Here is a 27573-nt window from a genome sequence, read left to right as displayed (position 1 = left end):
TGCGTGCACGCCAAGTTGATCGTGCGTGCGAGCCAATATGGTCGTGCTCTCCAATCCGATCATGTGCGCGCACCAATATGGTCGTGCGCTCCTATCCGATCGTGTGCGCCAAAATGGTCATGCACGCGCGCCAATTTAATCGTGCGCTCTTGCGCCGAACTGTTGGTAGGCGGAAGGGAGCTCCTGCGCGCGCCCTTCCCGAATGCGCGCACCTTTTTCGCGCTCATGGAGCACATGAGGTTGTTTGCGCACCTGGTGCGCATAAGGTTGCTTGCACGCACGGCGAGCAACAGGATGTTCGCACATGTGGCGTGCCAAAGGATGAACCAGCGCGTCAAGATCGCCATTTCGCTTGCGCGCGCCAAGTCGGTCGTGCGCGCGAGAGCTCTCAGGATGGTGAGAGAACTGACTGCTACGCTCACCCGAACGTTGGCGATAGCTTGTGTTGTGTGAGCGCAAACAATCAACACGAGAGTTTGGAAACTCTTTGTCATAAAAAGAATGACTCAGGTCACGAGAACCCGAAAGTTCAGCGTGAACTGTGTTGCGCAAACCCGAAGGGTCAGCGCAACGAGAAACCGAAGTTTCCCTGTCACTAAACACCGAAGTGTCGGAGTGACTAAAGTTACGAGAGCCCAAGGGTTCTGCGTAACTAATGTTACAAGACCCTGAAGGGTCAGCATAACGAGAAACCGAAGTTTCCTTGTCACAAAACAACGAAGTCTCAGTGACTAAAGTTACGAGAGCCCTAGGGTTCAACTTAACTGATGTTACGAGACCCCGAAGGATCAGCGTAACGAGAAACCACAGTTTCCGTCACAACACACCGGAGTGTTAGAGTGACTAAAGTTATGAGAGCCCAAGGGTTCAGCGTAAGCGTAACTAATGTTAAGAGACCGCGAAGGGTCAGCGCAACGAGAAACCGAAGTTTCTCTGTCACAAAACACCGAAGTGTCAGAGTGACTAAAGTTACAAGAGCCCAATGGTTCTGCATAACTAATGTTACGAGATCCCGAAGGATCAGCGTAACGAGGAATCGAGCTTCCTCTGTCACGAGACCCCGAAAGGTCGGCGTGATTGATGGCACACGTTCCCGAAGGCTCAATGTTACCATAGTTACGAGAGTCCGAAGGTTCAGCGTAACTGAAACCTGAGAACCACCAGGATCAACATGACGAGAGCCCAAAGGCTCAAACGATCACGCCAACCCAAAGGGTGATCGAACGAGATCCCGAAGGATCAAGGAGAACCTGCAGGTTCAAGATAACACCTCCGCATAAGAGGTTTGTTCTCCCGAAGGAGAAAGTCGCTTAAGAGAAGGCTCTCGCTCCGCCCCTGAAGGAGAACCATAAGTGTAGGGATAACCTGCTTTGGAAAAAGCTCTGCCACAGCCCCTGGTGGATCAGCAAGCTCCTACAAGTTATTTCTCGCGAACAAGAGGGAAATTCTCCCGAAGGAGATCGCCTAAGACAAACTTTCTCCCAGCTCTATGGGAATAAAGCGTAGGTGTAAAATATCTCTCTCGCGAACGAGGGAGAAGTCCTCCCGAAGGAGGACATCGCCAAAGACAAGCTTTCTCCCAGCTCTATGGGAAAAAAGCTTAGGCTTAATAATCTGTCTCGCGAACAAGAGTGAATTCCTCCCGAAGAAGGACATTGCCTAAAACAAGCTTTCTCCCAGCTCTATGGGAAACAAAAAGCGTAGGCGTAAGAAACTCTCTCCCGCGAACGAGAGAGAAGTCCTCCCAAAGGAGGACATCGCCTAAGGCAAGCGTTCTCCCAGCTCTATGGGTAAAAAGCGTAGGCGTAAAAAATCTCTCGCAAACGAGAGAGAAGTCCTTCCGCAAGAGGACATAGCCCCAGTAAAGCTTTATCCCAGCTCTATGGGAAAAAAGCATAGGCGTAAACAAAAATCACTCTCTTTCTCTCTCTCTCTCTCACGAGAGAAAGAGAGAAGTTCCCCTCGAAGGAGGAACATCAAGTTGAAGGTTGACAGCGAATGCTACCTCGTAATGAGGGCAGCTCACGAGCTACCACATGTGTACTACGTCGCTGTTACCTTACGGCGGAGGCAGTTGGATACGATGTCAACAGCACTAAAGTTACACGTATCTAACAACGTATATTTCCATTTATTCATGTATAAACTCAAATATATGTAAAATAAATGAAAACACACAAGAAAACCAAAAACAAAAATAAATGAAAAACATCAAGGCCAGTCTTTGCGGGAGAGAAGGGCTGCATGTCCGTCCTCTACCGAGCCAAAAAGTAAAGTGGTTACTCAGCCGAGAGGTGTGAGTGAGCGGGGTAGCCAGTCTACCCCACCCCCCACCCGCTAACTAGCGGATGGGGTAGTTATCCCTCACTAAAATTATCATGGCTCGTCTTTTAGCTGCGCCGAAAGTAATACCCTATTATAAATAGCGAAGCTTTGTATCTGTGTCGGAACAAGTATCTATTATTAATTCCACTTTTGACATTGCTCAGAAATGTTGCTTTCCAACAAAAGACTTCAAAATTTCTTAATGGAAATCAATCTTCCCAACAAGAGATGCATAAGCAAGCATTCCTACCTTAAATTCATTGCTGTCTTCGCTCTTCAAAGCCTGAAGCTGAGAAGCAATATCATACTTCTCGCCCAAGGCTTTAAGCCTTCCTAGTGTCTCTTCCAAATGAAGCTTACCAGTCCACTGGTACATGTTTTTCTGGACACGAGTGGCCATGTTCAAGCTTTCCAACACGTTGATGATGTCGTAAACCCTGCGGCGTTCTGTCCCAAGCAAGGCGGCTACTTCATCGATGACAAGTCTTCTCGGAGTTTCGAGAATGGACACTTCGAGAGGAAATTGCTCCAAAAATCTTCAAAATAAAACACTTATCAGTACAATTTAACAACTCAGATTGAAAAATATTTTAACTTCAAGGTGATTCCAAGTGAATTTACATTGACATTTGTTAATACAGTTCAGTATATCAATTTCAAACTATTTTAAAAAGTATGTAGCAATTTAGATGCATCCCACAGATATATAAGTACAGTACAGTATTACACAAGAAGACTAGAAGTCCCAGAAAAGAAAGAAATGTCATATAAGGGGCAATAAGAATTAAGGAAGAGAGGGCACAAGATGAACTGGAATGGAGACATTGTTCCACCTTTAATCAGCCCACAACAAGAGCACCCAAATCTGAAGTAAAACAACTTACTTTTCACTAAGTAGTCCCAAAGATTTATCCTTCCTGGACACTTCAGGACGAGTAGTGGTTAAGTCATCTATGGAAGGAATCTGTCCCACCCCTTCAAGAACCAGGTTCCCAGGGGAATTAGGCGGCGAATAATTGTCACTGGTCGGATGCTTGCGTAAGACACCTTTTGCCTCTTTGGAAAAGTTGTTTTCACTTTGCCCAAGGCATTCACTGTTGTACCTGCGACGTAAGAGACCGGATGCGAGCGAAGGAACTACCTCCTGACACTTATTTTCCTTTTCAAATAGCACTTTCTTAGTGGTTGTTGACAATGACTCCTCCATTGATGCAATGCGCGTTAACAGTTTCAAATTCGTCATGGGAGTCAGTGGGCTTCTCCCTGGTCCTCCACTCTTTGTAACATATGGCGACCCTCCATTCTGCTTTGGTGTCCCTACCTCACCCCCGGGTGTCGGACTGGAGATGGACTTGCCTCCACTACCGCGTCCAACGTTTCTAGATCTGGAGGAATCATAACGAAAGAGCATTTAGATGAGAGCTGTTAGTCAACATCATCAAAGCCTTTCACATGAGACTTTAAAAACTTGAATGCCTGTACCATACAATTGCTATTTACACAACTAGAATTACAGTTTTACAAACAAACAAAGCTCATTCAACTTACCCATTTGAATTGAAAATATTTATCAAATTTCTTGACTTAGTTTTAGGTGTACATAATGTAGGAGCATGAAACAACGCTTGCAATGGCGAGTTATTGAATTTCTCTGGCGATATGTTGATCGTATTTGTGAGCTCTGCAAAGGCTGCCCTCTTCCCTCGGGGTGGCGTGTGCTGGCTACCTTTGGTTGGTGTAAGCGGTATGCACAGTTCTGTGAAGTTGAAATTTAATAAATATAGACCTGATTTTGTACTGATCAGGATTCAAGATCCTTTTAAACTGTTGTTAACATGTACCATAGATTATTGGGTCCACAGAATCCCATTACTAGCCTTGCATAAGGCTGGTCTTCAGGAAGGAAACTTTAAACAAGATCAATTCCAATTAGTATGACAGCTCGAGAGGATGAAACCAATGTGGTAAGTCCTGCTATGAAAGACCCCATTCTACATGAAATGTAATAAACATTTTTTATGTTACTTGATGGCTGTTTAAGCAGTGAAATGTAATCTATTATCCAATGAAAGATATCAAGTATTTTTCTACAATTGTGTACCAGTAGTGATCATGTTAGCTAAAACCAATGAAAACCTTAAGAGTAATTACTTTGTTCAAACTGGTTTCTATTCCTTTCCTTTTATAATAATAAATGTTTAATTATTTTCATCATACTGTATTTCATAATACCAACAGTTGGTTGATAAAAAATGGATGGTCCATATCACACTATAGCAGCAATAAATAAAAAGTGTATCTTTAGTGCTTCTAATAATTGGTTTAAGATACTTTATCAATTAATATAAAACGTAAATAAAAAGGGTATCCTAATAATGAGTTTAATATTTTGTGGACAATTCAACCCCTAACATTACTAAGGCAATCTACCGTACAGTATTCTATAATGCGCAAAATCTTAACTGGCCATTCACAAACCTTCATTATCCTCATCAGCGTTTAGCACAGATTGAGCAGCTTGGGTAAGGAGGTCCATTTTGTTTCAGCTTTAACATCACTTCTGGAATAATAAGGACGAGACTGTAATTTACCACAACAAGTGGGACTTTCTGACTAAAATTATTCCCATAAAGAATAACTTATGATGATTATTGCTCATAGATGTTGGGCAATATATGTATATTCATCTATTTTATAGCAATACTGCCAGATCGCCACTATCAAACACTCTAGTTTTGATTATAAGACTACAGAATTAATTGGGTATGGTTAATGCACTGCTCCACTATGGGACTCGATATGGAGGTGGACTGGTAGGGTATGTAAATCCGATACAGTAGTATATCACACCAAATATTTTTATATCTAACAAATAAAACAATATATTATAAAATAGTACATGTACAGCACCCGTAACATTGAATTCACATATTCCATATGAATACTGCACACATTAAATGTTCGTATATACAATAGCACTGTACAGTACTTCTCTATACAGAATCTTTTAGTATTATTGTGTGTGTAGATGAAATGTAATGACCCTTGGTCTAGAAAATATTGCCAAACTTCAGTAAATGAATAAAAAAAAATAGCTCAATTATCTACACTAAATTGTTTCAGTCTACTTTGACATCAGAATTCAAATTTCCATCATTCAACCAGTCAACATAATACAAAAGTCAAGTGAAAAATGAAACGATAACATTAAATGCCAAAGATATTTATCTTAATGCTGTTACTGTTCTTAAAATACTGTATTCTACTTTAATTGTTCATTACTTCTCTTGTAGTTTATTCATTTTCTTATTTCTTTTACTAACTGGACTACTTTCCCCTGTTGGAGTCCTTGCGCTTATAGCAATCTGCTTTTCCAACTAGAGTTGCAGCTTAGCTAGTAATAATAACAATAATAGTAATGTCTTTAATCCTACAGCTAATTGAGAAGGACGACTTTGAGAGATGGGTTTCTAGTGCCTTTAGCAATTAATCTGGTCATCATTATGTATAGAGCCTTTAGCAATTAATAAGGTCATCATTATGTATAGAGCCTTTAGCAATTAATAAGGTCATCATTATGTATAGAGCCTTTAGCAATTAATAAGGTCATCATTATGTATAGAGCCTTAAGTAATTAATAAGGTCATCATTATGTATAGAGCCTTTAGCAATTAATAAGGTCATCATTATGTATAGAGCCTTTAGCAATTAATAAGGTCATCATTATGTATAGAGCCTCTAGCAATTAATAAGGTCATCATTATGTATAGAGCCTCTAGCAATTAACCTGGTCATCATTATGTATGTAGCGGACTCATATCGATTGCTAAAGTTCCAATGTCCGGGCACTTGAATTCTAATGTCAAAATATATTCAAATTTTAAAGCAATTGCCTGGTATGTATCCTTTCACTATGAAACCGAGTTCCTTACTTGATTTTCAGGCTAACCATCTTCCTGATATTCTCTTTTTGTTACTAAAATATACAAATTCCTAGAAACTTATCAAATAAATTCACTCTAATGTAGGTCAGCTCAAGCTGTTCTTGAAAATATTAAAAGAGGCTAGCCTACTGCTAATGAAATGCTGGGTCGATGATTACTTTACTAGAGGGAATTATGAACAATAAAATTTAAAGTGCTTCCTTAACCTACCCTAAAACATCTTTAATCAGTGGATGGCAACTCTCACTTGCATAACCTGACATGGGATGATATTTTCTTATTCATCATGCATTGAAGTATCTCTGAATGACAGATGGAGTTAAGCTAAAAAGGGGGCTATGTAAATTAATATTGCTAAAATTATAAAAGTGCAATACACAATTTGGAGAAAATAAAACTTTTTCAATGTATTTCTAGGTGTTTAGAATATTTTTGATGATGATTTCAGATGGAAATCCATAGTTTTTTAGTTATGTTGAGTCGACTTCCATAAATGAAAAATATGGCTTTGCGTTAGGTATCATCATCAATTACATTCGAAGCACCTTAAATTATATCGTTTACCAATCTAACTCTAAATTAAAATTCTTTTTTAAACTTTGTTGTTTATGCCAGTCATCATCATAAAAACTAATCATCGTTATAAAAAAGTAACAGCAATCAAAACCAAACAGTAATAGTAATGAAACATGAAAAATTCGGAGATAATTTGTATTTTTCCTAACCATACAAACCTTAGCTATTTACATAGGGTTTACTTTCGGCGTAGCTGAAATGACGAGCCATTAGATTTTAACGAGGGTTAAACTAACCCCCCCCCCCCCTAGTTAGCACGGGGGTAGGGGAGGGGTAGCTAGCTATCCCCCCCCCACACACACACACACACCGGTGAGCTGCCTCACTTCACTTAGAGGGAGGTAGGACTTGTCTTGGGGGACAGGGCTGGTGGGCAAATATGTGAAAATAGCTAAGGTTTGTATGTTTAGGAAAAATACAAATTATCTCCGAATTTGTCATCTGTTCCGTAACCGAAATACAAACCACGCTATTTACATAGGGTGACTTACCCTTAGGCAGGGTGGAAAGTCCCCAGCCTTACTGGCTTTGGCTTACCTGGGGACTCAGAATCCGAGTGAGCAGCACTTCGAGAAGAAGAGTCCCTGCGCCTCGCAAGTTTCTTGCTACGCAAAAAACGAGCGGCCTACATAAGTTGTGTGTGGAGAGATGAAGTGTGACTCGTCCTAGGAAGTTGACCTGAAGTCCTTTATATGGAATTCTAGGCTAGGACGTCCCCATACCACCTAGTCAGGGTATGGGGGACGCGACAGTATTATACTTAATACTAGGAACACAAGGAAGCATGGTTTACCTGCAGAGGTTTGAGGTCAGCTATGCAGAGACCCAGGATGCTGCAGTCCCCAAGAGAGGGGAGAATGAAGAAAGAAGTAAGGGCCAGACATACTCTTTCATTCACGCAGACTAAAACCTGGTAACAGTGCCCTCAACCTTCTGCTACTTGTCCATTAAGGAGCCTGAGGTTAGACCAGCTGTTGTGCAGCCACCACAGGGCCGATAGAAAAAGTATCGAGGCTCCTGTGGGTCACGTCCTGCAGGTAGTGGGCTGTGAAGGTCGTTTGACGCTTCCAAACCCCAGCTTGTAGCACCTGCGTCAGAGAAGTTTCTCTTGAAGGCCAGGGACGTGGCGATGCCCCTGACATCATGTGCCCTAGGGCGACGTGACGGAGGAGGGTCTGGATTCAAGGCATGATGAATGGTCCGTCGAATCCAAGCTGAGATGGTATTCTTGGTGACCCTCCTCTTCATCCTTCCCGTGCTCACAAACAGAGCTTGCACGCGGGGACGGACTGCAGCTGGTCTCTTCAGATAACGTCTCAGACTTCTTACTGGGCAGAGTAGCAGATGATCTGGGTCATCTGTTATGGAACGGAGACTCATAACCCTGAAGGAGTCGAACCGTGGGTCCGGCACTCCAGGGTTCTGAGTCTTGGCAACAAACTCAGGGACGAACCTGAACGTTACCCCCCCCATCCCCTTGAATGGACGATGTTGTATGAGAGCCCATGAAGTTCACTAACTCGCTTGGCCGAAGCCAGAGCGAGCAGGTATACTGTTTTCCAAGTCAAGTGTTGGTCAGAGGCCTGGCGTAATGGTTCGAACGGGGGTCTCTTCAGAGCCCTGAGGACCCGAACCACGTTCCAAGGAGGAGGTCTCACTTCCGACTGAGGGCAGGTAAGCTCGTAGCTTCGTATGAGTAAGGAAAGTTCCAGTGAGGAGGAAATGTCTATTCCTTTCAGCCTGAAGGCAAGGCTTAAGGCTGAGCGATAGCCTTTCACCGCCGAGACCGAAAGGCGCATTTCCTCCCGCAAATAAACAAGGAACTCCGCTATTGCTGGAATAGAGGCATCGAGGGGAGACATACCCCTCCCACGACACCAACCACAGAAGACTCTCCACTTCGCCTGATAGACCCCTGCGGATGACTTTCGCAGGTGTCGAGACATCCTTTCCGCAACTTGTTGCGAAAAGCCTCTCTCAGTGAGGAGATGCTGGATAGTCTCCATGCGTGAAGCCGAAGCAATGCTACGGCTTTGTGGAAGATGTTGCAATGTGGTTGTCTGAGTAGCTCGTGTCGTGGGGGGAAGCTCTCTCAGGGGTTCCGTCAGGAGCTGCAGAAGGTCCGGGAACCACTCTGCATGATGCCATAGAGGAGCTATTAAGGTCATCGACAGGTTGACCGATAGTCTGGTCTTGTTGAGCACCCTTCTCATCAGACAGAACGGTGGGAAAGCGTAGACGTCGATGTTGTCCCACCGTTGTTGGAAGGCATCTTGCCAGAGTGCCTTGGGGTCCGGGACTGGGGAGCAGTACAACAGCAGCTTGAAATTCAAGGCTGTCGCAAACAGGTCCACTGTCGGGGAACCCCACAAAGTCAGGACTTTGTTGGCTACTTGAGGATCCAGAGACCACTCGGTACTCACTATCTGCGAAGCTCTGCTCAGACTGTCGGCGAGCACATTCCTTTTGCCAGGAATGAAGCGAGCTGATAGACGTATCGAGTGGACTTCGGTCCATCTCAGTATCTCTACTGCAAGATGGGATAGCTGTTGGGAAAAGGTACCTCCCTGCTTGTTGATATAAGCCACTACCGTGGTGTTGTCGCTCATCACCACCACGGAGTGGCCCGCCAGGGTCCGTTGGAACTGTTGAAGGGTCAGAAATACGGCCTTCATCTCTAGCAGGTTGATGTGGAGGTACTTTTCTGATTCTGACCATAGGCCTGAGGCCCTCTGGTTCAGAACGTGGGCCCCCATCCTTTTTTGATGCGTACGAAAACAGCATCAAATCCGGGGGGAAGTTCGAGAAGATCCACTCCCTTTCAAAGGTTGTCGTCGGTCAGCCACCATCGCAGCTCCGTCCGTTCCGCAGGTCCTATCGAGACCAGAGAGTCCGGGGAATCGATGCCTTGATCCCACCAGGACTTGAGCCACCACTGCAGAGATCTCATCCTGAGGCGGCCATTGGGAACTAGACGGGCCAAGGAGGCTAGGTGACCTAAGAGACGTAACCAAGAGTGGGCTGGAAGGTCTTCTCGACTGAGTAAAGGCTTTGCAACCCTCCTCAGCCTTGCTATCCTGTCGTCTGATGGAAAGGCTTTGTGGAGATTGGTGTCTAATATCATGCCTAGATATACCAGTCGTTGTGTTGGGAGCAGAGAGGACTTCTCGAGATTTACCATGATCCCTAGATCTTGGCAAATTCCCAGAAGCCTGTCTCGGTGTCGAAGAAGGGTCGACTCCGAGTCTGCCAGGATCAGCCAGTCGTCCAGATAACGGAGGAGACGGATGCCGTTCCTGTGCGCCCACGAAGATATCAGTGTGAACACTCTGGTGAACACCTGAGGTGCTGTGGAGAGACCGAAACACAGCACCTTGAACTGGTAGATCTTGTTGTCTAGGCTGAATCTTAGGTACTTCCTGGAAGACGGATGGATTGGGATCTGGAAGTACGCGTCCTTCAGATCCAGTGTGTACATGAAGTCTTGCGGTCTCACTGCAAGTCTGACCGTGTCTGCGGTCTCCATGCTGAACGAAGTTTGCTTGACAAACTTGTTCAGGGCTGAGAGGTCGATGACGGGTCTTCAGCCTCGACACCTTCTTTACAAGAAAGAGTCGACTGAAGAAGACTGGGGAGCCGTCTACAACCTCCTGGAGAGCATCCTTCTTGAGCATGGTTTCGACTTCTGCCCGAAGGGCTAGCCCCTTTGCCAATCCCATGGCATAGGAGCTCAGCGACACTGGATTCGCTGTCAAGGGAGGTTGAGATGATATGAACGGGACGCGATATCCTTGTCCGATCACAGAGACCGTCCAGGAATCGGCCCCGTGTTGCTGCCACCTGAGCACGCAACTTTGCAGGCATCCCCCCACAGGTGGACACACAGGGGGATTGCCAATCCTAGCGTTTGTGGCCTCGGCCGCTCCTTCTAGGATTTCTGCCTCCCCTGGAGGACTTTCCGCCCTTCTTGTCTTTGACAGGAAAGGGCTGCGGTTTAGACACCTTGGTCTTAGCTGCTGGAGCCTGCTTCGGTGTCCTGCGAGGCTGCTGTTGTTGTTGAGGAGCTGGAGGTTTGTAGGGCCGAGATGTAAGGGCCTTCTGGAGGAGCGAATCATGACTCGTCTTCCTCCACCTCTCAGCTGTCCGTTCTACATCCTTGGGCTCAAACAGGTTTCCTCCAAGGATGGAGAAATGTCTGAGCTTGCTGACATTCATAGCGGGGACCTTCGGGTGGAACCTCTCAGTCACCGCATCACGTCGCTTAAGAATCGAGTTAGCCCACAGGTCAGTGACCTGGTGAGCTAAAAACTCGATGGAGCGCGTGCCCGAGAGGAGGAAGGTCTCCAGGGCCTTCCTATTGCTCTCCTTGGACAAGTTCTCAGAGCGCAATAGGATGCCCAGAGACCCTAGCCAGACATCCAGCCACGAAGTGGCCTGCATGGCACACTTCGCGACTTTCTCTTGGCTCAGAATCTCAAGACGCTGAGAATGTCACCTGCCGGGCATTGAGTTTCTCTAAAGAGAGACCCCTGGTGAGCTCTTCCACGGAATGGTGGAGGGGAAGAGCTAAACAAGACTCCTCCATGATCTCGAAGTACCTCCTCTGCTGAACGCGAGGAGGTGGGAGGAGCTTGTTCCCGGCAGAAGAACGGCTGGAGGAGGCGAGCTCGGAAAATTGGCCCTCGACCTTGTCCCTGGCACTTTTCACCCCCTGGGACCAGGGCAGGGCTGCACTGGTTTTGGGGGCTTCTGAATACCATAAACCTGGTCCAGGACCATATCCTTGCCTTCGCGAGGGGCGGTCTCAGGGTCCTTAAAACTATTGAGTTGCCTCATTAGATTAAGGACCTGCCAGAAGGCGTGCTCCGTCTCGCGCTGCTCTCCTCCTTGTGGACTGGCAGCTAAGTCTCCTGTCCCCATTGGCTCTTCATAGAGGGACAAGCGGACGTTCTCCCGGGAAAAGGTTGGCTATAGACGAAACCTCGACGATGACTTGGGTATCGTCTTTGAGTCCTTGGGCTCCCTCCTGGGAGGGATACAGGACTCCAGCAAAGAGGTCTGGAAGGTCCCTCCTACGCGAGACGTTTCTCTTCCTTGAGGTGGGGTTCCTCCCATTGGTGCCGTGGGAGAGTGCCTCACCTCACTGGATTCTCCCGAGGACGGGAAAGGTTCGTCCACAGGAGAAGGAGAAAACGCCTGCAAAGGGGAAGGGGCCTTCCCGACGGACTTCTTGGGAGCCAGCTTAACCCTGGGAGAAGTTACCGCAAAATCCACTCCTCTCCTTCTCTTCAGCGGGGGCGAGGGAGCCTTTGGTTTTAGTCCCAGATCAGCGACGGCTGGCTTCATAGCCTGCACGACCGCTTTCATCAGGGAACCAAACCAAGGCTGGCGGCTGACTGACGCAGTGTCAGCGATTCCCGCTGTAGGGAAGGGGATCGGTTGATCCTTAGGAGTGGATACTACAGGGCCTGCCTGAAAAGAAGAAAGGGAAGAAGAATGTTGCCTGGACCTCTCCGATGAATCTTCCTGCTCCTGGACGCGTGCTCGGCGCTTCCGAGATGGCGATCGCGAGGACGATCTGGAAGCACGCGGCCCCGGTAACTCGCAAGGTTGGGAGCACTGCGAAACCCGACGGGAATCGCATTGGGGGTCGCGCTGGCGCGATGGCAGAATCACTGGGTCGTGCGTGGGTGACCGTTGGCGCGCAGAGATGAGGGCGCGATGGCGCGTAGGCGAACGGTGGAGCCTAGGCGAGAGTAAGCGCGTTGGAGAGCGATGGCGAGCAATGGCGAACGATGACGCGTGGGGCGAGTAGGCGACCGACTGCGCACAGGCGAGTTAGCGTGTGGGCGAGTCGGAGACATGTGGCGATCAGACGCGTGGGCGCGTTGGCGCATTGGTGAGCGTTCGCACACAGGCAAAGGAACGCGCGGGCGCGTAGGAGACCGCTGGCGCGTAGGAGATCGCTGACGCGTAGGATGGCGCGCAGTGGCGCGGAGAGAAGTTGCCAACTGGGGCGCTGAAGTGCTCGAGGGCGAAGTCTCAAGGGCGGGCTCAGGAGTTGACTCGTGGGCGCGCATGCACTTTAGAAGTGCGCGCAGGAGAAAACGCACGGTGGTGCGTACGCGGCGGTCGACGCACAGGGGAACGCTGGCAAGGCAACGGAACAATGTCCTTGCCTGAGCTCTGATCCGAAGATTGTGGGCGCGTGGGCGAGCGTTGGCGAGCAAGAGGTTAACGGCGCTCAGGAGACTGTTGATGCGCAGGGCGCGCAGCAGGGACCGAAGGGCGCGTGCTGGCGAGCAGGTGAACGCTGGAGATGAGGAGAGCGCTGACGAGCAGGAGAGCGCTGGCGAGAAGAGTCTGACGACTCATCCGCAGGAGAGCGCTTGGCAAGCAGGAGAGCACTGGCGAGCAGGTGAACGGTGGCGAGCAGGAGAGCGCTGGCGAGGAGTCAGGTGACTCTTCAGGAGAGCGCTGACGAGCAGGAGGGCGCTGGCGATCAGAAGAGCGGTGGCGCTTGCGCGCTACTGAAGGGCGCAGAGGTGAAACCTGGTGCGGAAGAGACTTACCCACATTGTGGGATAAGCCCTTCTACCCCAAAGGGACCGGTGCTTGCGTTAGCAAGGAAGATCTGGCAGGCGCAGGAGATCGCGAACGATCTGCGGAGAGGTCCAGTGATGTTACTGCCACGGTCTGCTCCCGACGAGAAGAGTCCTATGCAGGGGACGATGAGGATGAAGACCCGAAAAGAAGGCGCCTCTTAACTCCCTTGTAAGGAGAAGGAAGGCCTCGAGGCAGGGTATCAGCATCGTCGGTCCTCCGAAGAGGAGTCTCTGTTAGTGCACTCCCCCGAGGGAAAGCAACACTCGCAGGAGAGACCATTGGACGCAGCTTCCCCCTCGAAGGATGTTCGGAGGGGGAACCTGAGCCTTCAGCAACATCCGCAACAATAGTAGCTGGGGTTTGACCCGACCCGTCGGACGCCTCTGCCACAACAACGTCGACAATAGCCAGAGGGTCTACCTCTGGTATTACCGGCGACTGTCGGACAGCTGCCCCCAACTGGATCAGATCAAACAGGGCTTCCTTGGAGGGCGAGCCCTTAAGCCCCAAGGAAGCCCAAAGCTGGAAAAGATCATTGTTAGATACAGTCTGGTCATAATCAACAAAATCAATAATCCGGCGGAGAGGGAGCTGCCTCGCTATGGGAGGCAACACCCTCTCCCGAACCCCGAGATTGGGAAACAAAAGAAGGACCTACGCTACCACTCGGCAGCCTCTCACGAGAGACCGAACGAGTGGGAGCTTCAGAGGAGGTTCGGGCAACGGAAGAAGAGTCCTTGGAGCCTTACTTCCCCAGGGCAGTCGCTGAGGGAGAACGGTCTCGCTTAGAACTCTTCTTACGCCGCCGGGCAAACCTCTCCCACTGGGAGGTAGGCCACTCCCAACATTCCATACAAACATTATCACTTTCACACCGTTGACCTCGACACTGTGGGCAAAGGGTATGAGGGTCTGTATCGACTGCCGACATGAATGTTCCACAGGGGCGGTTGGGAAGTCCAGGGCATTTCCGCATCATGGGAAGAAAAGGTAGAGGCCAACTTCAAACACACAACTGAAAGAAAAAGAAAAACAGATTAAGGCTGTCAAATATGCGAGGACGAGCCAAAAGTGAAGTGAGGCAGCTCACCAGTGTGTGTGGGGGGGGGGGGGTAGCTAGCTAGCGCGGGGGTAGTTTAACCCTCGTTAAAATCTAATGGCTCGTCATTTCAGCTACGCCGAAAGTAAACCCTATGTAAATAGCGTGGTTTGTATTTCGGTTATGGAACAAAATGGAGTTTACGTTTGCTAAGACTTACGAACTCATAGAAAACATATTCCATCCCATTTTTTAATGGAGATGATTAAAGCAGTGTTCATTGTACTACAAATAACTTCTTACTTAATTGAGCTAATGATTTATTGGTTTTAGGTCTGGCGTAACTCACTTCCCTCGCGATTAAACATTATCTCATTGCTCTATGTTCTGACAGGCGGAACATCTTTAACTTCGTTAATAGAGGTTTCTGCCAGTAGTATATGGGATTCAAAATAGTGTATTTGCAATGACCTAATCAATTACACAAATTCTAATGCCCAAACTATTATTGCACTGTTTTAAAATGAAACCTTAATTTTTACACACATTCAATTGCAACAATCTGTCAAAAAAAATAATGTCATACATGGTTACTACGAACAGTAGCCAGGAATACAGCACAGAATACAATACTGTATACCCAATGGTCACGCATAACCCTACCATTAGTCTTCAATAGTTTATGGCATATCTGCAGAATTTTTGGTATCGGAAATCTACACTTAACCCAAAGTACCAAAACCTGACTTAATAATTCTTGGGGGATTTCCCCTCAAAAAATAAATAAAACACTCGCCAATAATATTATCGTTACATACAGAACTATATTTTGAGCAGAAAAGTTTTTCTGTATTAAATAATGTGCTTTCACTGAATTTGACCTTTATTTCAACAGCAAATAAAACAAAAATGCGTTATACCGTATAAGAAAGGGAATATTCTAAAGAAATCTAATGGTTTTTGCTCCGACGTGCGCTCGCGAAAAAAGAAATACATCAAATATGTACTGGCAAGTGGTAAATGCCAAGCTGCACACACTAACCCCATTGATTATTAATTCTTAGATAATTAAGTTTTCCTTACCAGTAAAACGTGTCATTATCGAAGAAAACTGACGTTTTTAATAGGTAAAACCTGTTTTCCTTCCGTAGCTGTTCTTTCTAATTTTTCTATCGCTTGTTTTGTTAAAGGTTTTATAGTCTGTATAGGAAATATTTTAGATATAATTACTGTTCTTAAAATATTTTATTTATCCTTGTTTCCTCTCCTCACTGGGCTATTTTCCGTTGGGGCCCATGGGCTTATAGCATCCTGCTTTTTCAACTAGGATTGTAGCTTAGCAATTAATAACAATAATAATAATAATCATAATAAAAACTTTCTATTTTTTTAATAATCTTAACCTAGGCTAATTTTGATTAGCCTTTAACCTCGAGCCGTAGCTATGACAAAGGGCGTAACCTACCGTACCCGGTAATTTGGAGGCTGAGCATAGCCTAAGCTAGTAGCCTACATCAAATAAAATACAATATTATAGTCACTTCTGACTTTAAATTACACATGAATATTAATAAAACTAAAATATGAAATCAAAAAATTATAAATGAACCGGAAAAGTTACGAAACCGGCATTAACACCATTAAAAAATGTATATATCTTGATATAAATTCATTATTCGTATATCCTTATACGTTATAATACTTACATACACCAATATATTATTGAGAACAATAGGTTTTAATGGAATATTATCGTCTAACCACATAAAATTTATAAATTTTGACTCCTGGACGTCCACTAGACAAGCTGAATTAACGCGCGAATGACGTCATATGACAACAGAGCAGGACTGGATTGTCGTACATGAGCCTTTAAGTTGTCGTTTTTCTACCAAATTTATCGTACACACCTTCAATATAATTATTAAAGAGATACATGATTGACTCATTTCCAATTATTTAAATATAATTGTTTAATTAAACACACATACACGTATATGTATATACCTAAGGTATGTATCGTACATCGTACTGGACCTAAAATAATCGTACATTAATAGTAATTATCGTACGCGTGACACCCCTGCAACAGAAAAACAAATTCGGTTCCTTGCGCGCAAAACTCCGATTTTAAATTTCAATTTTGGTTTAAATCATTATAAATCCAATACAATTATTTATTTCGAGCTGAATTTATGTTAATTATATTTCAATGTGGAATAATTTTTAAAGAGCCTCTTGTTCTATCCTAAGCAATGAATTGGTGCAAAGATTTCAAATTATTTTTGAGCGCTGTCAGAAGTCACTGACCGTGAACAAATTTTGATTTAAATCATTATAAATCACATATAATTATTATTTCTTTTGAAATGAATTTATGTTAATTATATTTCATTGTGGAATAATTCTTAAAGAGCCGCTTGTTCTATAAAAATAATGAATTGGTGCAAAGATTCAAATTATTTTTAGCCCTGTCAGAAATCACTGACCGTGAACAAAGTTTGACTATTTGAATTTTATGTTGATAGTTGAGGACTTATGATAAAGCATGTGGTCAATTTGAATCAAAATTGAAAATTAATATCTTATAGGGTTTATTTCTCTCTCTCTCTCTCTCTCTCTCTCTCTCTCTCTCTCTCTCTCTCTCTCTCTCTCTCTCTCTCTCTCTCTCTCTCTCTACGCAAACACCGGCTAGTTTAGATAGCTTATCTTATCTCCTTTCCCCTTCTGCCTTTCAGAGATGTTAATCAAGTAGGTCAATTTAGAGAGTATATCAGTTGACAGTATGTCTTTCTTGAATAAATTATTAAATTCTCAATAGAATATTTTGTTACAATTTTCAAGGTCTTTTATTTCTCCATGCAACTTTTTTCAAGCATTACTCTCGTCTTTTTCGCTCTCATGTTGATTATCAGTTTCTTATATGTTTTTTTTTTTTCCATAAATAACTATGTAATGGGATTAGGTTTTTTTCGATATAGCAAGAACTTCATCGATAGGTCTAAAGTTGTGCAGAAGCTTTGAAGTTTTATCGGTATAAAGGAATCAGTGGCAAGTCTATTATGCTTCTGTAACTCTCACTGTTTAGGCCTATCATCTGTTTGTTTTATATCCTATGGAACGTTTGGCGTTGTAGGACACTTGTTTCAACAGACTTATTTATAAGAATACGCGGTGATCATATTTATAGACGAGAAAGGCCTATTATTTCTAGTTGAATGTCTTTTAAACCACAAGACAGTCTGTGCCATCAATAATTAATTCTAGCTCGTCATAGTACTATTGGTAGGCCTATTACAGACTTACGGACTCGCCAGCTGAAGGAAAAAGGGCATGAACCAAAAGATAAAGTTAATTCCCGCCCTGCTGCTGCGTCACCTGCAGGATTAAAAGATATTTGATTTTACAGTTAAGATATTTCAAAACTGATAACCACGTGCATATATGGGCGTTCCTGAACAGAGACAGAAGGATTAATCTCTCTCTCTCTCTCTCTCTCTCTCTCTCTCTCTCTCTCTCTCTCTCTCTCTCTCTCTCTCTCTCTCTCTCTCTCTCTCCACACAATGTATAGTAATTATTCCAGCCTAAGGAAGATACATGTATGATTAATCAGTTACACATGGAATTATATAAATCGCGTATAGTTCACGTTTACTTAATTAAGCTACATCGGAAACTTACATTAAATCTCATGCGCCAAACTTTCACCTATGTATTCAAACAGAGACTTCTGATCCGGTGTTTTAGGGGCTTTGTCTCGTGGTTCTAATCTATAGGCCTACGGTAATTTTTACCTGTGGATTTAACCTTTGTTCTTATTCGAGATAAGAGTTTCTCAAGGGACTAATGATTTTAGCCCTTCGATCCTCTTTTAAAAGGATGGTAGAAATTTTCCACCTATAAGCCTCAACTAGGCCTAAAATTCTGAGTATAGGCAAAGAGGTTTAAACCTCCTTGTGTCAATAGATGCGTTCTTGAACTTGCAAAAAAAATGCCCTTTTTTATTTTTTCCGCAATACTATGTGAATATGAACCGAATGAATGACCCATATATTGAGAATGTATGGCTGATGTATTACGAACAAAAGCGGGAAGCATTGCGGAAGGCGTCCGAAAGATTTAAGACATTTAAGACTTATTTCAGTGACCATTACCTTAGTTCCACTCATATTCATTTACAGTCTTACATTTTTTATTTCTCTGTTTAAATCTTCTATCATCTTTTGAAATTCCTTCCTTGATTCACTATATATATATATATATATATATATATATATATATATATATATATATATATATATATATATATATATATATATATATATATATATATATATATGTGTGTGTGTGTGTGTGTGTGTGTGTGTGTGTGTGTGTGTATGATGTATATATATGTATATGTATACATATTCATAAATTATATATATATATATATATATATATATATATATATATATATATATATGTGTGTGTGTGTGTGTGTGTGTGTGTGTGTGTGTGTGTGTGTGTGGTATGGATAGTGATATACATGTACTAGTTATTTTCTCTATTGTAACATTTTCATAATGAAAAAAAAGTGATACCAATATCATCATCCTCTATTGCAAATTTTACATATATCGTTTTGCAATGTAATACCATCCCCGTACACCAAGTCACTTTCCAATCACAGAATTTTACTCATCACGTTTATTTCAGTGTCTTAAGACTATTAATTGACTTGTACTTTTCTGGAATCGACTATAATTATAGCTTTTATGTCTTCTTGATATAGCTGTGTATAGGAGGAATTTTCGAAATATTCTTATCGGGAGACATGAGGGCGTGTCATCGTTAAAAAACTCTCTTGTTACTTGTTTCTTAAGTTTTTATAGTTTATATATGAAAGATCTATTTTATTATTGTTAATGTTCTTTAAATATTTTAATTTCAATTGTTCATTACTTCTCTTGTAGTTTATTTATTTCCTAGTTTCCTTTCCTCAATGGGCTATTTTTCTATGTTGGAGCCCTTGGGCTTATAGCGAGAACCCAATTTTCTCCAATTTCAAATTGCCGTAAGTTTATAGACGTCATTTCCATTTAATAGTCCTTAGATGTAGAGACATTTAGATTTTGTTTCAACTTTTTAATGGAAAGAGTAAATGCCATGATGATAGTTATTCTACGCTAAGTCAATTAAGGGCTTAGAAATATACAACATTTTCAATAGACTTATACATGAAGATGTGTATTTTATCTTATAAATACAATGAAAATAGAGTCTGTTTAATATTATTATTTAATGAACGATGAAAATACCGATTTTCTCAAGACTAGATATGAGAAAATTAGTCTCACTATTATATGCAATCTTGGGTTACCATTATCCAATCGTTATTGGTTCGCAACTTATACGTTGTGTATTTGGAATGCATTCGTATAATTCGTAGTATGGATGTGTTGGGTATGTTATACACGCAGAATACATACACGATACATGCGCTCCCATTCCGTTACCAAAACGCAATAACCCGTGAGTTGCGGATAAAGGCCGAACACAGCGAATAACAGCGGATGTATTATGTATGATATTCAAGCGAATAATTTTATTATTCGTTTATAAACAAATGTCGACGTAAATATAGGTAAGGTTCTCCTGCGAATATAGGTCTAGAAACAGAGAGAGAGAGAGAGAGAGAGAGAGAGAGAGAGAGAGAGAGAGAGAGAGAGAGAGAGAGAGAGAGAGAGAGAGAGAGAGAGAGAGAGGGGGGGGGATTAATAGATAAGATACCACCGGGTCATGGGATTTAGGAAATCCCTGTTTGACCACCTGGGTAGTTTCAGTGGGAAGAGATTTGCTATGATACGTAGGATTCCTCCAAGGTAGAAGAAACACGTGCTAGCTTTGGAGAAAGTGCTGACTGTGTGGATAGAATAAGAATGTAGACCTAATCTTTGAAAAATTAATTTCCCATGGATATAATATGTTAATTTACTTTGCTTTTAGAAATAACCATTTGTACATCACCAATTTAATAAAGATCTAAAGATGTTTTAGCTGTAATATTGTTAGAACTATTGGTTTGGATATAATCTGCGAAACGTTTATAAATATTTACGATGGGATTCTCAACAGGTTTTTACTGGTGCTGATATCCAGAATTTTCCAGTTGTTCCCAGTTCGCTTTCTCTTCGACATCTTAACATTCTATATTATGTAAGCCATTTTTTCTTTCTTTTATTTATTTATTTGATTATTTATCTATTCATTCTTCATTTAGGCATATTCATGTTCCTTAGGTCTTATAAAGTTCCAGTTTTGAAGAGTACAAATGTTTCTGATGGAATTTCATGTAACAATGGGGCTACATATACTGGGTATATATATATATATATATATATATATATATATATATATATATATATATATATATATATATATATATATATATGTGTGTGTGTGTGTGTGTGTGTGTGTGTATGTATATATATCATCATCACTATCAATAATACTCTTATTGGCCAATATTTCATTATCATCACTTAAACTACATCTTCTGGTCCCCTACACAGAGAGAGAGAGAGAGAGAGAGAGAGAGAGAGAGAGAGAGAGATTGCTCGGACATTATCTCATTGACAGTCAGCCACATCCCCAACGGTCTCCTTGAAAATAGGAAATATATTTCAGGAAATCACTGAGGACCTTGTCTTAAATCATAGGAACTCGCTCTAAAACCCTCACTTACCAATTAGTTGAAATAAAATTCTATTATTTTCTAGTTCACAGCTTTTTTATTAATAATTTCAGACTTTAATTGTAATTGCAGTTTCGTATCGTGATATATTTCTACCAACAGATTGAGTAAAACCAAAAATCTTAATGAGAAAATTAATTGAAAATCGGTATTAATACCTAGTTCCTTAGAATGGCTATAAAATGGTGGTAGTCGATCATAAATCGTCAAAAGATCTTGAGAAGCGCTACAATACGTTGCATCCAGTTAGGCCTACGATCACAACCCCCTTAGGTCTACGATTTCCACGTCTCCCGAAGTTCAAGCAATGATGCAGTCCTCTTTGGGTGTCTGCCTTTTAGTTGTAGGCCTAGTATTCCTCTTAGGGATATCTACAACGGAAGGCGCCCCAGTTCCTGGGCCCACTCTAGGATCACTGCAGTTCGGACGTGGTCTAAGATATAAAACTATTTTTTCTGGCTTCTTTAGGCGTAGAGGATTTGGGATATTCCGTGATGACGACGATGATCCATTCGAATCCGATGAATCCGATGATGATGATCCATTCAAATCCGATGAATCCGATGATGATGATCCATTTGGCGAAGACGACTTTTAGGCTACCGCGAGAAACTTCATGCACCGTTGCCATCTTGCTGTCAATGTTTATTTCTGTAACTAATTACCCTAAACTATGTCGGTTCCTGACTTATGTATTATTAACGATCCAAGCTGTTTTGGAAGATTATTTCTAGTTAATTCAAGGTTATTAAGATAAATGTACTCTAATAAACGAATTAATTCAATCTGTTTTTAAATTACCCTTTCAAAGATCCAATTTGAGATTTGGCGTTGAATGTACTGTACTCTAGTACCAAATGGTGTTTACAAAGCTGTAGGCCTATGTTAATAAAAGAAGCAGATAATGAATTCTTATGGTAATACATTTCCAGTGTGTAAGATGAATCGATTACTTTTACATAGATATTCTTATTTAATGTTTATGATCATATACATAAGTAGTAAGGCGTTATATTTAAGAAAAATATGTTACTAAAATTTGCCAACTACCCTTAGCGGTCTGGTGTAAGAAACCAGAACCAGAAGGCAATGTCTTCAAAAGTATTGACTAAATTAGAAGGAATAATTACTAAATCTATTTATTGTAGCAATATTTATAGAACTATTGTTTAATAAGTATACTATGAATATATAGGCTACTTATGGAATAATAACAACTTCATCAAGAGTAATCCTAGAATTCTTTAAGAATATTTGCCAGGAAATAAAACATTTATTTAGGAATTATTAGTACTAGCCAAGCTACAACCCTAATTGGGAAAGTAGAAAGTTATAAGCCCAATGACTCCAACAGGGAAAACAGACCGGTAAGGGAGAGATATAAGGAATAAACTATGTATAATAAGTAATGAAAATAAATATAAAGTATTTTAAGATCAGTAACTTAGGTCAGAATTTGTCTTTAACCACATGAAAAATTGATAACAGCTATGGAGGGTTGAAGAAATTTGTTAGCGATTAATTAGGCTGAATATTAACAACCTCTCTCTCTCTCTCTCTCTCTCTCTCTCTCTCTCTCTCTCTCTCTCTCTCTCTCTCTTCTCTCTCCTAACTGGAATATTCGTTATTGTATTTACTGTATGGTAAGTTTATTACACACACGTGAGAGAGAGAGAGAGAGAGAGAGAGAGAGAGAGAGAGAGAGGAGAGAGAGAGAGAGAGTTGAAGGACTTCTCTGAGGCCTTTGTTCTGTAGTGGACTAGAAATGGCTGACAATATGTATACAAATATACACTTTGAATAAAGGTGCTTATGAGTTTATAGTGGTAATTTGTCCCTCAGTTCTCAAATAAATAATGTATTAATAAACGTGGGGTATCACCTAGACAATGCTTTTGTAAAGAAACTGTTAATACCAGGATTGACTACTGAAACTTACTTGTTTTGGGTTTAAATCCAATCCTCCACTGAAGTCGAGTGAACTACTTCTCGGGCAAGTCTATTTCAATCATCTAACGAAACATTTTCATTATAACTTATACAAATCTTTGATTGTAGCATCTTCCAAATCATATGATCTTGTGAAAAGTAATGTCTTTAGTTTCTTCTTAAATTCAATTGCTCCCTTTAGGTCCTTCATTTCAGTTGGCAGTTTATTATAATGTCTAGGCGCATAGTAGCTAAAAGCTAAAAACTTCATCTACTACAATATGTCCAAAGTGCAATTTGAGCAATTACGAAACAGTATAAAAAGATGAGCAAGATTGATAAAAGGTGTCTCACCCAGAGAATAAATTCTACATTAATTAATTCACAATGGCTGTCTATCAATGGAAGAATTGCATTATTATGTACAATAACTCATCTAGTTATCCGAACCGGACGTTTAAAATATCTATGAGAATTGCTTCAGGGTACACTCGAGCACACTTCTCTATCTAATTTTGCTACCTCTTGTTTTGTTAAGTTTTTACAGTTTATATAGGAAATATTTATTTTAGTGTTGTTGCTGTTCTTGAAATATTTACTTTTTCAATCTTGCCTTTCCTTACTGGGCTATTTTCCCTGTTGGGGCCCTTGGGCTTATAGCATCCTGCTTTTCCAATTAGGGTTGTAGCTTAGCAAATAATAATAATAATAATACATATCGTGCAGCCAACGTATCGTGTTGACACGAGAATAGTTACTGAAGGTTTTAAAGTTATTATTATTACTATTATTATTATTATTATTATTATTATTATTAGCCAAGCTACAACCCTAGTTGGAAAAGCAAGATGCTATAAGCCCAAGGCCTCCAACAGGAAAAAATAGCCCAGTGAGTAAAGGAAATAAGGAAATAAATAAATGATGAGAACAAATTAGAAATAAATCATTCTCAAAACAGTAACAACGTCAAAATAGATATGTCTTATATAAACTCTTAACAATGTCAAAAACATACATGTCATATATAAACTATAAAAAGACTCATGTCAGCCTATTCAAAATTTCTTTATCATCACTTGAACTACACCTGGTCTCCTTTAAAATAGGAAATAGATTCCTGGAAATCCCCAGAAAAGGTCGTCTTTTTTAAAAATAGAGGAACTCGCTCTGAAACACCACGTACCAAGAAATTGAAATGAAAATTCTATTATTTCCGAGCTCACGGGTTTTCTATAACTAATTTCAGGATTTTAATTTAATCACAGATGGTATCCTGATATATTCCTACTGACGCGTTGAAGCAAAACGAACAACCTTAGGGATAAATTAATTCACAAATCGGCATTGTAACCTGGTTCTCTCGAACTGCTATAAAAGGCCGGTAGCCGAAGAAATTTAGTCAAAAGATTTTTCGGAGCGCTCCAGGAAGCTAGCATCCAGTAGGCCTACTATCCTTCCAAAAGTCTACCGTATACAACTCCACGCCTCTCGAAGTCCAGGCAGCAATGAAGTCTACTTTACTTGTCTGCTTTTTAGCAGTAGGCCTAATCCTCTTCGGGATATCTGCAACGGAAGGCGCGCCGGCTCCCAAGCCCAGTCTAGGATCACTGCTGTTCGGACATGGTCTAGGATACAGACCCATTCTTCCTGGCGTTATTCTGCCCGGAGGAGGAGGATACCATGATGGTGGCGTATACGATTATGGATTTGGCGGATTTAATGGTGGCTATGGAGGAGGATTTGGAGGTGGAGACACAGTTTTCTACGATTACCGTTAGACTTCATGCAGCTTTGCCAACTTGTTGTCAATGTTTATCGCTAACTAATTACTCTAACTATGTTTGTTCAAGATTTATGTATTGTTAATGATCCAAGCTGGTTTGGAGGAATATTTTATACTCTACTAATTATCCTAAACTATGTCTGTTCATGTTGTTAATGATCCAAGCTGTTTTGGAAGAATGTTTTATCCTTAACTAATTATTATAAACTGTGTCTGTATGATTTATGTATTGTTAACGATCCAAGCTGTTTTGGAAAATTATTTTAATACTATACAGAGTTACTAAGATGGAAAATGTTCTTATAATAAACAAATTAATTGAATCTGTTTTTAAATTACCCCTTTCAAAGATCCCATTTGATATTTGGTACTGAAATTGTACTGTACTGTAGTACCACATGGTGTTTACAAAGCTAATAAAGAATGAGAATAATGATTTTTTATAGTTATACATTTAAGTGTAAGAGGAATCTATGTTTTTACATAGATATTCTTGTCTAATATTTATAATATACACAAGTAGTAAGGTGTTTCATTTAAGAAAATGTTACTGAAGCTTTCGGCCTGATGTAAGAAACCAGAGCCAAAAGGTGATGTCTATAATGAAAAGACGTGCCAAAATTTGTCTTTAAACATATGAAGAATTAATACAAGCTAAAGAGACCGACTTAAAACAAATTGTTAGCGATTAATTATCAATATTCTATATATTATTACTAGCTAAGCTACAACCGTAGTTGGAAAAGCAGGATGCTATAAAGCCAGGGGCTCCAACAGGGAAAATAGCCCACTGAGGATAAGAAACAAGGAAAGATAAAATATTTTAAGAAGAGTAACATTAAATATCTCATAAACTATAAAATCTTTAATAAAACAACAGGGAGAGGATTAAGATAGAATCTCTCTCTCTCTCTCTCTCTCTCTCTCCTTAACCAGAATATTCGTTATTGTATTCCCCGAGTGTTATATTCATCACACACACACACACACACTCACACACACACACACACATATATATATATATATATATATATATATATATATATATATATATATATATACTAAATAAAATATATACTAATAAAATCTTGAATATTGTGCAAAGAAATTTATGATAAACTGTATTACCAGGATTGACTACTGTAACTCCATCTACCACAATCTAATATATGTACAACTTGGGAATTTACGAAACTTAATAAACAGAGGACCAAAACTGATAAAATGGTGTCTCACCCAGAGTATAACTCCTACATTAATTGATTGAATTTAAAATATGTATAACCCATCAAGTTATCAGAACCGGACGTCCAAAATATTATTATTATTATTATTATTATTATTATTATTATTATTATTATATAAAAAGTTAGGAAAAATAAGTATAATCATAAATAAGGGAACAGCAGATAATTGAGGAAGTGGGAATTTAGAAGTGCAGGATAAATATTAAAAAAGAAATGGAAATTAGTAAAGATTCTATTGAGTTTCAAGAATTACATAATACTTAAAACCATACTGTTAAAATTAGTTGTTTGTTTGCGTTCGGAATTAATAAACACATACGAACACACACATATATGTATGTATATATATATATATATATATATATATATATATATATATATATATATATATATATATATATATATATATATATGTATGTGTGTGTGTGTGTCCCTCTTCTTTGGAGCCTGAGTGACTACGGATGTATATTAATTAGTCCTATGGCTCATCTCCCAAAGGACTTTGGAATTTCCAACAGACAATGATATATGTCTTGTTTTTATAATTATTCTCCTTTTTATAGTCTGGTCTTTCCAGGAATCTTGTAGGCCCATTTTCTTTTGAGGTCTACTGAGTTATAATGACAATCTGGTTTAATCTGGTTCTCACTAACCAGTATTCCAGTCGTTAGGCCGAGTTTTTGCTCCTGTTTAATTTTAGGCCTATTTTATTATTCTTTCTATATTGCTAGGATAAAAGGCATATAATAGCGATCTAACACAGCTAAATAATTTCTAACCCAAAGAGATAATAGGCCTACCAACTAATATCCCAGTCGTTAGGCCGAGGTTTGACTCCTGTTTCATTTTAGGCCTATATTATTATTTTTTTATATTGCTAGAATAACAGGCATATAATAGCGATCTAACACAGTTAAATAATTTCTAACTCAGATCATAGGCCTATATGGCAAGACCTATGGTAAGGTTAGTCTATAAGACTCGGCCTAATTTTAGCTTAAAAAATGGAATTTTCGTGTCCGGTTTGAGAGGCTTAGACCAGAACATGATAACTGGATAATAGGCCTAACACAGTATTCGGGATGACTGTTAAAATTATTTTGAGAAATGACAGAAATATATATATATATATATATATATATATATATATATATATATATATATATATGCGTGTGTGTGTGTATATATTAATATTAAATTATTAAAAGCACAACACATTTCTAACAGATTTTGTCTTTAAAGTTCTCTCTCTCTCTCTCTCTCTCTCTCTCTCTCTCTCTCTCTCTCTCTCTCTCTCTCTCTCTCTCTCTCTCTCTATATATATATATATATATATATATATATATATATATTAATATTAAATCATCAAAAACACAACACATTTCTAA

At 40.9% G+C, this 27573-nt stretch overlaps 1 protein-coding gene across 3 annotated transcripts in view; it reads right to left on the bottom strand.

The window, feature by feature from the left end:
- LOC137622326 (uncharacterized) overlaps positions 1–21403 on the bottom strand; it is a 70022-nt gene extending 48619 nt beyond the window's left edge. For 2 of the 3 annotated variants that reach the window (XM_068352905.1, XM_068352903.1), the window contains exons 1-5: positions 16197–16335; positions 4804–4885; positions 3874–4081; positions 3210–3710; positions 2576–2861 (exon numbers count right to left, since the gene is read on the bottom strand). In XM_068352905.1, the coding sequence (XP_068209006.1) occupies positions 2576–2861; positions 3210–3710; positions 3874–4081; positions 4804–4861 (1053 nt within the window). In that variant the 5' untranslated portion in view covers positions 4862–4885; positions 16197–16335. Of the gene's footprint in view, positions 1–2575; positions 2862–3209; positions 3711–3873; positions 4082–4803; positions 4886–16196; positions 16336–21384 lie in introns of those variants that run through there. The other variant, XM_068352904.1, reaches the window with a different exon arrangement.
- Between the last annotated feature and the right edge of the window lie 6170 nt (positions 21404–27573).

Source organism: Palaemon carinicauda, chromosome 29 (assembly GCF_036898095.1).
Source record: "Palaemon carinicauda isolate YSFRI2023 chromosome 29, ASM3689809v2, whole genome shotgun sequence".
In the NCBI taxonomy this organism is placed as follows: Eukaryota; Metazoa; Arthropoda; class Malacostraca; order Decapoda; family Palaemonidae; genus Palaemon; species Palaemon carinicauda.
Note: the sequence above shows the minus strand (reverse complement) of the source record. Positions and strands in the feature narration are given on the sequence as shown.